Raw genomic sequence first — 13,862 nt, forward strand, 5'->3', positions numbered from 1 at the left:
GAATGTTTATTATAGTATCACATATAATAATGAGATATTTAGATATCTCTCAAGAAGAAACAGATAAAGGGGTGTCTGGGTGGCTCAGTCAGTGAAGCATCTGCCTTCAGCTCAGGTCATGATCCCAGGATCCTGGGATCGAGTCCTGAGTTGCCGGGTGTGGTCCTTGCTCAGCCTGGAGCCTGCTTCTCCCTCTGCCTGCTGCTCCTTCTGCTTGTACTCTCTCTCTGTGTCAAATAAAGAAATAAAATCTTTTTTTTTTTTTTTTTAGATTTTATCTCTTTATTTGGCAGAGAGAGACACAGTGAGAGAGGGAACACAAGCAGGGGGAGTGGGGGAGGGAGAAGCAGGCTTCCCCCAGAGCAGGGAGCCTCATGTAGGGCTCGATCCCAGGACCCTGGAATCATGACCTGAGCCGAAGGCAGATGCTTAAGGACTGCGCCACTCAGGCACCCCAATAAATAATATCTTTAAAGAAAGAAGAAATAGGTAAATACAATGGAATACAAGTCCGAAGTTCAGATGAATGAAATAGAGCTGCATGTATAAAGATGAATGAATCTAAAAAATGTTTTTGGAGAGAATAAAGGTGCAGAAGGATGTGTGAGGGATGGTACTATTTATTTAAAGTTTAAAGTATTCTTATGTATGTAGTGGAAATATGCATATGTAGGAAGAATATAAAGACCTGAATGGGGATGATAACTAAGTTCAGGGTGTTGGTTAACTTTGGGAGGGAGGAAGGGAAATGGGTGGGAGCTTTAATAGTCCCTTCACGTTTTATTTCTTTAAAAAAGAAAGAGTAAAGGAAAAAAAAAAAAACGTTGCAGCAGGAAACATGGAAAAATAAGATTGTCCCCAAAGGAATGGATACATAATTATTCGTGGTACTGTTTTCTATAATTTTTCTGAATGTCTTAAATATTTCATTATAAAATGACTAAAACAAAGTCTCCTGGCGATTGTGATGCAGGCAGTTGACTTTTGGGAATTCTTGCCTTAGATGCTTCTAGGGGCTTTTCAGTTCTAAATGTGTTTGTGTGCAGAGAATTCATCCCCAAGTGCCTCTCTTATTCTTGTAGATGGCTGATATCTGTCAGGTTGTGCTCAAGCCTATGGCTTTCCTGTATTCTGTCCCAATGAGATGCAGCCACATATGTTGGTGATGTTGGCAAAACTCGACTCTGAGGACCTCGCCTACAAGGGCCTCTTCCGTGTTGTCTCCTTCTCTCCTTTATTAAAGGGGAAGTTGTATCCTAGAACTACCATAATCTTAGAGCTCTAACCTCCTTCCTTCCCATCCCCAAGGTGTGTTCATTTTCAGAACACCTTCCCCGACCTACAGTCGTAGGGCTTAGTATGCATGTGGATCTCAAGAGTTTTCTTTGCCTACCCTAGGCATCACCTTTTGCAATCAGTTCTCCAGTTGTTGTATCTGCTTTTGTAACTTTCTTTCTATACCAGAAGTGTCCCTAAAATTTAATCAATAAAGATGACACTATTAGTCTGTGACTCAGGAAGCTTAAGAAAGATGAAATGGTTCTAGCAGCTGGTGCCAAAGGGGACTTTCATATTTAATTTAATTTTGTTGTTATTATTTTGTATTAATTATTTTTATTAACATATAATGTATTATTAGCCCCAGGGGAATAGGTCTGTGAATCGGGAGGTTTACACACTTCACAGCACTCACCATATCACATTGTTGTTATTATTTTTTAATGTAGTCGGTAGTAGTAGTTCTAAACCAAGGATGATTCCCTCCTCCATTCCCCCAACCCAGGGACATTTGGCAATCTAGAGACATTTCCAGTTTCCAAAACTAGGGAAGTGCTACTAACATTGAGTAGGCGCTAAACATCCTTTAAAACACAGGAAACCGCCCTCCTCCCCCGCATAACAAAGAATTATCTGGTCCAAAATGTCCATAGTGCCGAGATTGAAAAAACCCTGTTCTACATACCCTCATACCATGAACATCCCCCTATCCGTGAGGGAGAGAGGTTGGGGCTGTACCTGTGGGACTGTGGAACAGGGGATCCAGGAGTCCCTGTGAATGTGTGTGTAGACCATTCCTGTATCATGTTCACTGCATGGTGTGGCCTAGAGACTCAGTGATGTTGGACTCAGTGGAGACTCAGTGGAGATGGAGGATGAGAAGAGATTAAGGGCAAACTGCAAAGGAACAGAGTCTAAGTGGTGGGGAGAGCAGAGGGAAGCGGCCTCTGATGCCTTTGAACTTGGCACCTTGCTATAAATAGTACCCTCATGCTGTAGAAATACAGGATAGTGTGTTTAAAAATATTCCCAATGAAAAATGTGGTAGATAGTTCCAGTGATGGCCTCTAGTGATCTGCACTGACCTCCACCCACATTTGTCTGCTGTGATTTTGCCATTCCTCTCGTCAGGAGGTAGAGTCCATTTTTCCAGCCCATGCCTCTGGGCTGGCCTTGTCACTTGCCTTGAGCAAAAGAATGTGGAGGGAGTGTTGATGTGCGACTTCTGAGGCCATTCAGCTTTGATTTTCCTCCCTGTTAGCGTCTTTCTGGCATGCTGGGAAGAATGTCAGCCTGCTGCGGTCTCTGAAGGAAGGATCCAGGCGTTCGGCTGGCCCGGCTCCACGTAGCTCCCAGCCAACCTTCCAGCTCAAGGAGCTCACATGAGATGAGCTTGTGTGCCTAGCCAATCCACAGGGTAGTGCAGAATAACCAATTGTAGTTATTCGAAGCCTCTAAACTTTGGGGTAGTTTGCTCCCCAGCCACAGGTGACTGGATGTTGTGTGTAAGTGACTTCATCGGAAGCAGCAGATGACAGATCTGCCCGAGGATGTTGGGTAACTCTCAGGTCATGGTTAAGACTTCTTCCTCTTTTGTGTCTCGTAGCACTTCTCAGAACTCCTGGATGAGTTTTCCCAGAACGTGCTGGGTCAGCTCCTGAATGACCCTTTCCTCTCAGAGAAGAGCGTGTCGATGGAGGTGGAGCCGTGCCCGACATCCCCCGCGCCTCTCATCCAGGCCGAGCACAGCTACTCCCTGTGTGAGGAGCCTCGGGCCCAGTCACCGTTCTCCCACGTTACCTCCGGTGACAGCGTCAATGACGGTAAATCCAGAGCAAGAGCGGCACCGGGGACCATGGCTCTGGGCTCCTCGGGGGTGCGGAGTGTGTGTTACACTCTTGTCGGCCCCCACTTCAGTCCCATACGTGCTCCACGTAAAGCCTGGGGCTGGGGCTGTGGGGAAACGCAAAGGGGCGGGGGGCACATTCCTTTACCCCTGGCCAGGTGGTGGTCTGGGAACTTGCTGTCACTGAGTGGTAGTCGTTGCTTTCTTTGACCCTGTGGATGGGGCAGCAGGGCGTCTTTTTGCAAATCAGGTGGGCTTCTCTGGTTGATAATTCCAGGAAACCCATCGTTTTAAGAAGTCATGTCATTTTTTTTTTTCCTGAGGAAGAATTTTTCTGACCGCTCTTCTCCTCAGATCCTTCTTGGGCACCCTGTCAACCCACATTCAGTCCGGTCCCTTGACCACACGCATATGAGATTTTGGTGAGCGTTCCCAGGGCACCGAGCCTTCTGGGTGACCCTTTCTTGCCCATCGCCAATGCCATCCGTATGATATTTGTTCAAGATCTAGTTTTCTTGGCTTTAGAGTGTTAAGCTGTTTGCCCATTTGTCTGGAGAGTGACTGTCTTCCATGGCTGAACTCCTATATCACATATGATCAGTGCCTTAAAGTGTAGCCATTCATTCACCTAGTGGTTCTTGAGTTCACAGGTGAGGCAATGAAGGAAATAGAAAAAAAAATGTAGGGCGCCTGGGTGGCTCAGTGGGTCAAGCCTCTGCCTTCGGCCCAGGTCATGATCTCAGGGTCCTGGGATCGAGTCCCGCATCGGGCTCTCTGCTCGGCAGGGAGCCTGCTTCCTCCTCTCTCTCTCTCTGCCTGCCTCCCTGCCTACTTGTGATCTCTGTCTGTCAAATAAATAAATAAAATATTAAAAAAAAAAGTTAAAAAAAAAAAAGGAAAAAAAATGTACACCTTGCTCTCCTAGAACCTATCTTCAGGGGAACATGAGAAATGTATACAACGGACAATAAAATTGTTGAACATATGTTAAGGGTGGGTGAAGGTGATGTATTCTGCAGTCAGACCTCACTTTAAGATCTATATCAGGGACCAGTTAGAGGCAGGCTACTTAATGTGGTCAAACCCTAGGTTCCTTGTGCGTAAAAGTAGGACAAGTCAGCATCGACTCCATGTCTTGTGAAGATTAAACATGAGACTCTGCACCAGCGCCTAACCCGGGACCTGACTCATAGTAAGATATTGTTCTTAGCTGCTGTTGCAATTCTATTATTCCAAACCAGGAGCTGTAAGAGGCTGGCGGGACCTTAAGTGATCAGGAAGTTTTGGGGGAGGATTTCTCAACTTCCCAGGCTGTGTGCTCCTATGACGTATGATAGTGCGTTCCTACCCATCGAACTTACTGGGGGATTATTTTCTTTTTGTTCGTTTATTCTTCGTACGTCTGTTATACTCAGCAAACGTGCTTGAGATTATAATCTTTAAGAGCGCAGGGACAAACTACAAATCTAATGCAGCTGGTTTCTGGGACTAATGAGTGGAAGCATTTCTCTGGAGGGTAGTTAGGATACTCATAAAGGCAGGACTCCAAGGAGTTAGATGGGATGAAGGTATTAAAAGAGTCAAGAAGAATATTCACTTCTGTTCAGATTCATTCCCTATTACAAAATCTCAAACAGTCCCTCATTGTTCTGTAGAATGAAACCAACCTTTGAGTGTGGCTTTTGAGGTCCTTTGTGGGCTGGGCTCATCCTCCCTCCCTCCTCCACCTTGTCCCATTGCTCCCTGTCTGTGTGGCTCTGGCAGTGACTTCTTCACGCCACGCCTGACACTGCCTTCCCTACTCGGAGTTTCCATTGCCTTCTCTCACCCTCTTGTCAACCCCACTAGTCACATTCCCACTGATCCCTCAAGACTCAAGCCAGTGTCATCCAGACTCCCCGCCCTGGATGTTGTCAGCCTTTATGTTTTCATAGCACCGTTTTTGTTTGTTTGTTTATTTCATTTTTGCCATTTTTGTAGAGACTGTCACACTTGCCCTTATATTTCAGCCATTATTTATTTTTCTGTTCTCTATTTGGAGCTGGCTGTGAGCAAGTGTGATTATGTGTTCCTGGTACTTGCTTGCTACTCGGAAGGTATCCCAAGAACAGTTACTTCATTGAATGAATTGTGCAGTCAGTTGTTAAGGGAGAAGGTGTGGAAGACGAAGCACATTCCTCATCTCTGGTGATGGCGTCAGGGAAGACACCTGCTCTCCTCTTCCAGGCATTGCTAGGTCTCTAATGATGCTGGTACACTGGGCTAGGTGCATTTGATCAGGTGGTATTTCTTGGCTTCTAGCAGCTGTCTTGTGTAGAAGCAAACATTGGAAGAAAAAGTAGATATTTTATAAATGCTTTATGATTCACTCTTCAAACTCACGTCATAGCGATCTGTCGAGTAACTACTTTGTACCTCACCTGCCAGGGACTGTCCTAAGCATTGAGGGTAAAAGAGTAAACACAGTGAACAAAGATCTCTGCCCTTGTAGAGTTTATGCTCTAGGAGATAAGGGTGGAGTAGAAAATGAGAAAAGGAACGAAGTAAAATATATGGTTTATTAGATGGTGATGAGCGATATACAGAAAAATAAACCGGGAAGAGGGGTAGGGCATTGCTGGAGGAGGTGGGCAGGTGTCTTAGTCCATTCAGTCAGCTTTAACAAAAATCCCAAAGACTAGATAGCTTATTAACAACAGAAATTCCTTCCTTACAGTTCTAGAGGCTGGACGTCCCAGATTAGGGTACCAGCAGGTTTGGGGGAGAGCCCTCTCCGGTCGCTGACTTCCTTGCTTTTCTTGCATGGTGAAAGGGACAAGGAAGCTCACTGGGTTCTCTTTAATAAGGGCATGGTTTCCGTTTGTGTGGGCTCCACCATGACTTAAGCACTTTCAAAAGGCCCTCCACCTGATACCATCACACTTGACATTAGCGTTTCAACAGAAGCATCTGCGGGGAGCACAAACATTCACACCATAACAGGTGAGGGGGAACTGAAATCTTAAATAAGAGAGACAGAGCCTTCTTGGAAGGTAAGGTCCGAGCAAAGATCAGCAGGAGATGAGAGGAAGAACTAGATGTGTCAGGAAGAGGCTTCCAGGCAGAGGAAACAGCAAGAACAGAGGGCAGAGGCCGTGTGACTTGAGTCCTAACCACAAAGCCACACTTAGAGTGAGACCATTAGCGTCTGTGGGGTTGTCAGCCCCTCTGTGGCCTGGCTGTTCTAGAATACGCAGGCTAGAGAAGGCCTCTCGATGATCGATGATCGAGGCGGACTGACTTTCCCCTCAGTTCCGCGGATGTTTGCTGAACACCTGCTGTGTGTCAGACACCGTCCTACAGACTTAAAGGACACGGCAGTGAAATTTAGATCCTACCGCTAAGTAACTCAGGGTCTAGTGAAAATGCCACGTACCCCCCCGTACTTTACCAGACAGAATATAAGCAACATCCCACGGGGAAATGAAACTGGAGGAGTTCAGGGCAGAGGGGGTACGCACGCAAGGAAGGTCATAGGAAAGGTTGCATGAATGAGGCAGAGCTTCCGGGGGTCTGGATGCGTTGAGGAGCGTTGAAACAGTGGGAGTGACTGGAGGGAAACGGAGGGAGGTCTGAGGGCTAGGACATTGATTCTTCTGAAGCAAGATCTCTAGCGAAATGACTGCAAATAAGCAGGTTTCCTTCTCTTCTATGATGAAACGATTTCTTTGTATTTTAATTGTGATTGATAGAAATGCAAGTAGGGGAACTCCGCGTAGGAGTGCCATCTATGCCAATAGTGTTGGGGAAAAATAATCAGGGAGTCTTTTCCAGGAAACCTTTCTTATCATTAGGCCAAAGCACACACCTTTCAGTGCCCTCACCTCCTGCCTTGTTCTATTTATAGATCCTGAGCTGCAATAGACCTGTGCTAGTAATTTGCTGAGAACAGTTAATAGTGAGTCAAATATATTTTGCAAAGGATTTCTGACCCACAGTTCATGTTCAAATATTGGTATTTCTCTGAGTTAAAGCCACCTTTCTCAGCCAGCAAAAGCCCTTGTATCAGTAGGGAATAGTGAACAAGGAGAGTAACTATTTGGACTGCGAAATCACAGTTAAACACCGTACATGAGTAGACAGGGAACTTGCCCAGGAAAGCTTTGTCTAGGTCTTAGCTTCCAGTATTTTTCTGAGTTTTATGTGAGCATTGTTTCATTCATTTGAACCCCAGTTTGCATCTGCCTCGAGGGAGGAGCAATCCCAAGGACCCCCCCCCCCACCACCTTGTACCACGTGTTCTGTCCTTCTCCCTGTTGGAGAAGGGCGGTAGCTGTTTAAGGCAGTGAATCACGAGGCAGCCTTTAAAAAATTGCTGTTCACATTAAATTTAATACTCTTTTTCTCTTGCATTGGGAAAACAGCATACGCAGAACTAGGAGTCCTTGTTTCTAGTGACGGATAGTGAGGCCGTTATTTCATTAAACCTGGGAAAGCCAGTGATTCAGAGCTCCTTCTTCAGTTTTCCTTAGATGAACTGGAATTCTTCTATAGTAGCCTCTAAACCTAAAAGAAAGTGACACACAGTTTGAGTGCCCTGTCCTAGTTTATTAGGATTTTTCTCCCTCTTTCTCCCCTTTACCCTCTCCTCTTCTGTCTCCCACTTCTTCCTTCTTCTTTGTCCTTCCTTGTTTTCTCCCTGCTTATGCTCTCTTCTCCCCCATCCCTCCCTCCTTGAACCCCAGGCCAGTTACATGGGGCATATGTAGTGAGTGCTGTTTTTCTTGTTAACTTATCATGGACCCAGATGGACTGTAGATCCCTAAAATTGTATACAACATTTGGGGCTCCATCTACTTTTGTCAGTTTTTCTGCTGAGAGCATTTATACCTTTTTTTAGATCCTCAAAAGAGTCTGTGACACCACCCCCCCCCGCCAAGAGGTTGAGAAACACTGATCTAAGATTACATAGGAATCATCTATCCTCAGGACCGAATTTGACGATAGACTTCTCTGAAACGGTAGAGCTAAAGAACTTCATGTGGGCTTGCCAACCGCAACTGCCAGCCCTTAGAATGTGGGCTCAGCCTTCAAAACCACCAGAAAGACATCCTGCATTGAGCTCATTCATTTCTCTCCATGATTAAGGCTGTTAACCACATGCCAGGCAGGGTTTTCTGTTCTACAAAAACAGAGAGAGAAGGTTAAACATCCAAGTTAAATGTCTGTGGATATTTTTATACTCTGATTGAAAGGGGAAAAAAAAGCTTATATTTGAATGACCAAGTCTTATGCCTTACCATGTGGAAGGCATCTTCATGAGTTATTCTATTTTAGTCATCTTCCTTTGTAATTAAGTTGGGATGCTAGGTACTCATTTGCTTTGTTCTTCAATTTCAGTCTTCTTCCTAAAGAAAAAACTTAGTAGTGCTGGAGGAAGTCTGTTTAGAGAGAACTAGATATGGCCACTATCCTCCCAGACGACATTAGAACAAAATTAGAATGTACATAAAATACCAACAGACTCAGCAAAAAAAAATATACATGTGCCGAAGTGATGGCATACAATATTTCTACCACACGCAAGCCAAGGGGACTTTATTTGGGGTGGAATAAGGAACTGTAGCTGTGGCTGTTCCAGGTTCTAGAGAGGGTGGGACCAGGGACATGATAATTATCTTCCTTCCCATTAAACCAGTTGGGCTTTTCGCACTAGCGATGGCAAGGATGGCTGAGTAGGGAGGCTTAGTGTGGAGACCCTGAATTTATGGAGCTGTTTTCACAGGTGGGAATGAAACTCTAGTGTGTGAGCTAAAGAGGAGCAGTGCTGCTGGTAAATGTGAAGCCTGGTGGAAGCCGAGACTTGGGGTTTTGGGGAAAACAGATTTTTAGGAAAGCAGGATGGTGTTTTGGGGAAGAGTAGAAGAAAATGATGTCGCATGGCCGATGAGGCCACAGCACGGAAGGTGTGCCTGGACATGGGTCCGTAATACAGGGAGGAAAGGGAAGGTGTGTAACATGGATGGCAGAGAAGTAATGGGTTTTGGACTAACTGGGCTGAAACCCATGGCAGGATTAGCACAGGATCTTGTATGCGGGATAAAGGGGAGAGATGAGTCATAAGTGACTTGGGTTTGCAGCGCGCAATGTTGAAGACATCTTGATGTTGTGATGTTCCAAGGAGGTGGGACCTCAAAGAAAGTCACAGAAAGACACCAAACAAGCTGTATCTTCATTACATTTTGTTCAAGCTACTGACGAGAGCATCAGTCAATCAGAGCCATCGTAGCGTGTGCGGATTCAGGGGTAAGAAAGGAAGTTGTGTTGCTTATCTCCCCACAGAGGGGAACTGAGTCCTCTGACATGGGTGGGTTGAGACTCAGGTAGGGTTGGACAAGCAGAGGAGCCTTTGTCCTCTTGGAGTCCAGCACCTGGGCTTATGACAGAAGCTCTTTTGCTATTTATCACCCTTCTTGGTGATGGTGATCTTGTATCTTGGTGATGCTTTCTTTTCCTAATAGGCAGGAAGAATAATGAGGCTTCCCCTTTAAAAAGAAAAGAAAGAATGAATGAATGAGTGACTTCTTTGCCTAATCCCTGCAATGCTAGAATAGCGACAGAAAACAATGTGTACATCCATCTAGCAATTGAGATGACTTTGGATATTCTCACATGAGAGTCATAACTTTGCTTAGGGAAAAGAAGTGTACAGGAGAGGTTGTTTTGTGTCTTAAATATTTTGAAGTCAACCATGCCTTCCACAGGTATGTATTTATATCATACTCTAAACATGGTATCTGAGAGGAGGACCAGAGCTGCTCAATGCAGAACGCCTGCTAATCTCTAGAGTCAAACTGTCTAGTTTTGAACTTGGACCCTGCCACTTACTAGTGGGGTGAGCTTAGGCACGTTGCTCAACTCTCGTGTCACTTTCCTGATCTGTAAAATGAAAATAATGATACTAGTACATGCCTCATACTGCTGTGGTGGGGCTTGCATGAATTAACGTGTATTAAATATTTACAACAGGGCCTGGCAGTTAGTAACCACCAAATAAATATTATTACCTTTAAGCAGGTGACTGCATGATTAAATATATACCGCGCCAGCTGGCTGCTGCAGTCGCAGTAAGGGAAAGGGGTTCTCCATCCTCAGGCGCAGAAAGGACATGGAGTTAGGGAAGTGCTCGAGAGAAATCGTGCTGATCACAGAGGTCCGTCTAATACACGAAAACACTGAGAACAGTGCCTGGCACATAGTGAACACTGAAAACATTGGTCTTAGCCTGGGAATCTACCTCAGGAACACTGGGATTCGAATTCTATACAAACCAAGGTGAGAAGATAGCAAGAACCAATATTGCATTTTTTTGTAGTGGCTAATTATGGGCTCCAAACACATTAATTGACAACACTCACTTTTGCTGGAGATTAAAATCACTGATTAGCAATATATTAGAGGGACAAAGAGAAGACGATGAGAATCCCAGGTCTGCCCCCATACCAACTGGGTGACTTGGGTGAGTCACTTAATCCCTTCAGTTCCGTGTCTAGCAAGTATGTGTAATTAGAAGCGCCTGCCTTACCTGGCTACTCTTAGAATTACATTAAACTATGTAAAGCTCTTAGACCAATACTTACACACATAGTAAACACTCACAGAGGAGTGTTTGCTGTTTTTACTGTTTTCACTACTTCATCCGATCACTCATGACTGAAGGTTGTTTCAGGGTCAAGGCTCTCAGGAAGAGGACCATGGACAGACAGGCCTCTAACTTTCATTCCAACATGTGGTGGGCTGCTGTTTAATAGGATTCCAACACATTCAACTCAGTGCTTGCCCTTCTCCCAAACTCCAGAACCCAGCCTTAGCATTTCTTCCTTTAAGAGCTTTTTGCATCAAAAATCCATCAAGATTTCCCAACTCCTTTGAAAATGTCAAAGAGCAAACACAGTTATCAAACGCTGAGGGATTTAGATGAGGCAGGCTTGACAAAATTTCCTTTTCACGTTAGCCCTGTTCTATAAATAGCCAGTGGATATCTAGCCGTATATGTCCTATAAGGGGTATTGGCCCCATAGGATTTCGCTTTTTTAAGAATACACACACACACACACACACACACACACACTGTATATACACATGTGTGTATATGTATATAGACATAAAATAGGTAACATATTTGTAAAGATACTGCCTACTCCTCATTTAGAGTTTGATCTTTTTTCTTCCCCCTCTTCCTGAGGAATGAGGGTCTGTTCGATACGGTTATTTATACAGTACATATGGAAATGATTGAGGATGGGCAATAGGGTGGTGCCTCCACATTGGTTTCCCTCCTTGTCTTTTCTAGCCCCTCTGGGCACCCTGCTGTGGGAGTAGTCTCAGAGTCTAGCGCCATTTCTCACAGAGGTGCCATTTTGTCCTTGGACGGGAAGGACTTCCTCACCACCAGGAGACAGTGGCTTGTTTTTATTTCCTTGCTGATAGCTAAGTTGTGATGCTGAGGAAACATGCCAGTTGAGCTTGACCTTTGACAGGAAGCTGTTTATAAATAAAGTCGGATGATATGGGGGTTGTTCTTCTTTCCCGCAGTATGCGCTACTAACCTTAGTTATTGGGTAGTGTTTTCCTTCCAAAGTGAAACTTTAAAGCAATGTAAACACAATTTAGGGGAAAAAAAATTTTTTTTTCCACTCAATATCTGAGCTTCAGGTTTTAGAAATTAAGGGGTGTAGAGTGTATTGACTCTTGTTTTTGTAGTTTAGCCAATAACTTGAACATCTAAGGATAATTCCAGTTCTAAGCCATGGTGGCACTACTGATCTTTTTGCCCATAAAATCAAACTACAAGAATAAGGTCATGTGGAAAATTGTAATATGTGTTCTGCTCACTTCCTTTCACTCTGCCCTTTGTTAACACCCTGCCTCATAGGTTACATTTGTCATTTTGTTTTCTCTGATTTGATACTTATTTTTAGGGAGAAACAGAGAACAAGCCAACACTTTGTAGTTTAGGATGAACATTCTTCTCTCTAATGTCAACTGCCAATGAAATGCTGTTCTCACCAAACTTCATACTGGCTGACTTTGTTCTATATGCAGTCATTTATTTTATGATGGGACTGGTAGGTAGATCTAATCAGTCACTCTACAAATTTATTAGTATGGTTCACAAATGATGGTTTAGAAGAATTATGGCAAGTAAGTGCAGCTCTTTTGTTGCAATGGGTTCTGATGTAATGGATTTAATTTCTTGTATACACATTCAGCTAGATTGTATAAGCCAGCTAGGTCACTGTGTAACAAACCACCCCAAGACTCTAGCTTCAGCCACAATCATTTGTTATTATAGCTCATATATCTGTGCCTTGGCAGGAGGTCAGCTGCTTTAGCTAGAAGACAGTCGAGTGATTTTCCTAGGTTCAACCAGATTCACTCACATGTGGAAGGCTGGGAATTGGCTGATCTTGATCAGGCTCCTTTGTGGGCCAAATTCTGTTTTACATGTCTGTCCTCCTTCTCCTGGGGTCAGTAGATCGTCCTGGCACATCCTTTTCATTAGGATGTCAAAAGCACAAGTATGTAAGTCCTGTTGTGCAAGTGCATTTTAAGACTTACTTGTGTTAGGAAGCTAACATCCCTTTGGCCAAAGCAAGTCACATGGCCAGTCTGAGGTGGGGATTAGTCCACAGTGGGAAGGCACTGCAAAACTGCATGGCAGTGGACATGGATAGAGAGGTGAGTATAGACCTGAAGCCAATTATGCAATTTATAACAAACATGAAAGTATTCATTGACTCTTGTTGAGTCAAGGGACTCTGAGTGGGGCCCCCTTGAGCCACTGGGGCCTCTATCTAATAATTACCATCATAAGGCGTCATAAAATAGAGCAGGCAGAGAAAGCAGGCCATGTCACTGTATGATTATCCAGGAACAGTATATCCTGGTACAGGAAATCTAGAAATCATATAAAATCTAAAGGGGGAAAAAAAAGTCATTCATGTTCTGGATTATTCTTTAGAGATATTTTTACCATTTTGATATGCTTCCTTTCAGTTCTTCATGAATATATAAATGTATATCTAGATTTTTTCTTAATATTCTATAATAAATCTTTCTTTGCCTTGTTATTAAAAAGACTTGGCATGTGTAATATTATTATCCACATAAATGTTTCACATATGGGTGCATCATAATTTGTTCACCTTGCCCTTGTTCTTTACTGTTTTGGTTCTTTTCAGTGTTTTGTGATTAAAATAATGCTACAGTAAGCGTATCTGTGCACAAATCTTTATTTACATTTTTAGTTGTTTCTTGGATGGAAGGACTACTGGTTGGAAATGCAGGGATCTGGGACGGTCACTATTTTACCATGCAATCTGGATCTATGTGTCCACTTCCTCATTAGAAAATGATGTATTTGAGCTCGATGGCCTTAAACTCCTTTCTAATTCAAACACCATCTTCAAGTTAGAGTAATAAATTACTTTATTGAAGTGGAAGCACTGGTGTTTTGTCCTCAACAAAGCTCACGGGAAGAGAGGCCACTTCCCTGGGCTTCTCACTTGGAAGAGTTCGGTGTCTTTGAGAGAGGAGGTTTTGCTTCGTAGTTCAAGTATCATTGTTTGTCCTTCAGTCTCCATTCCTGATATAGCAATGATTTTATACATGTATATAAATGTACATATATTTATATATGTATATAAATTATATATAATATCTATAAATTATATGTATAAATATTATATATAATATA

General features: G+C 43.7%; 1 protein-coding gene across 3 annotated transcripts in view; it reads left to right on the plus strand.

Annotated features, from left to right (window-relative positions):
• CREB3L2 (cAMP responsive element binding protein 3 like 2) overlaps positions 1-13,862 on the plus strand; it is a 103,737-nt gene that overhangs the window by 60,365 nt on the left and 29,510 nt on the right. For all 3 annotated transcript variants that reach the window (XM_032868365.1, XM_032868356.1, XM_032868376.1), the window contains exon 2: positions 2,885-3,101. In XM_032868365.1, the coding sequence (XP_032724256.1) occupies positions 2,972-3,101 (130 nt within the window). In that variant the 5' untranslated portion in view covers positions 2,885-2,971. The remainder of the gene's footprint in view (positions 1-2,884; positions 3,102-13,862) is intronic.

This window comes from Lontra canadensis, unplaced genomic scaffold (assembly GCF_010015895.1).
Source record: "Lontra canadensis isolate GAN:19392208 unplaced genomic scaffold, GSC_riverotter_1.0 scaffold2, whole genome shotgun sequence".
Lineage (NCBI taxonomy): Eukaryota > Metazoa > Chordata > Mammalia > Carnivora > Mustelidae > Lontra > Lontra canadensis.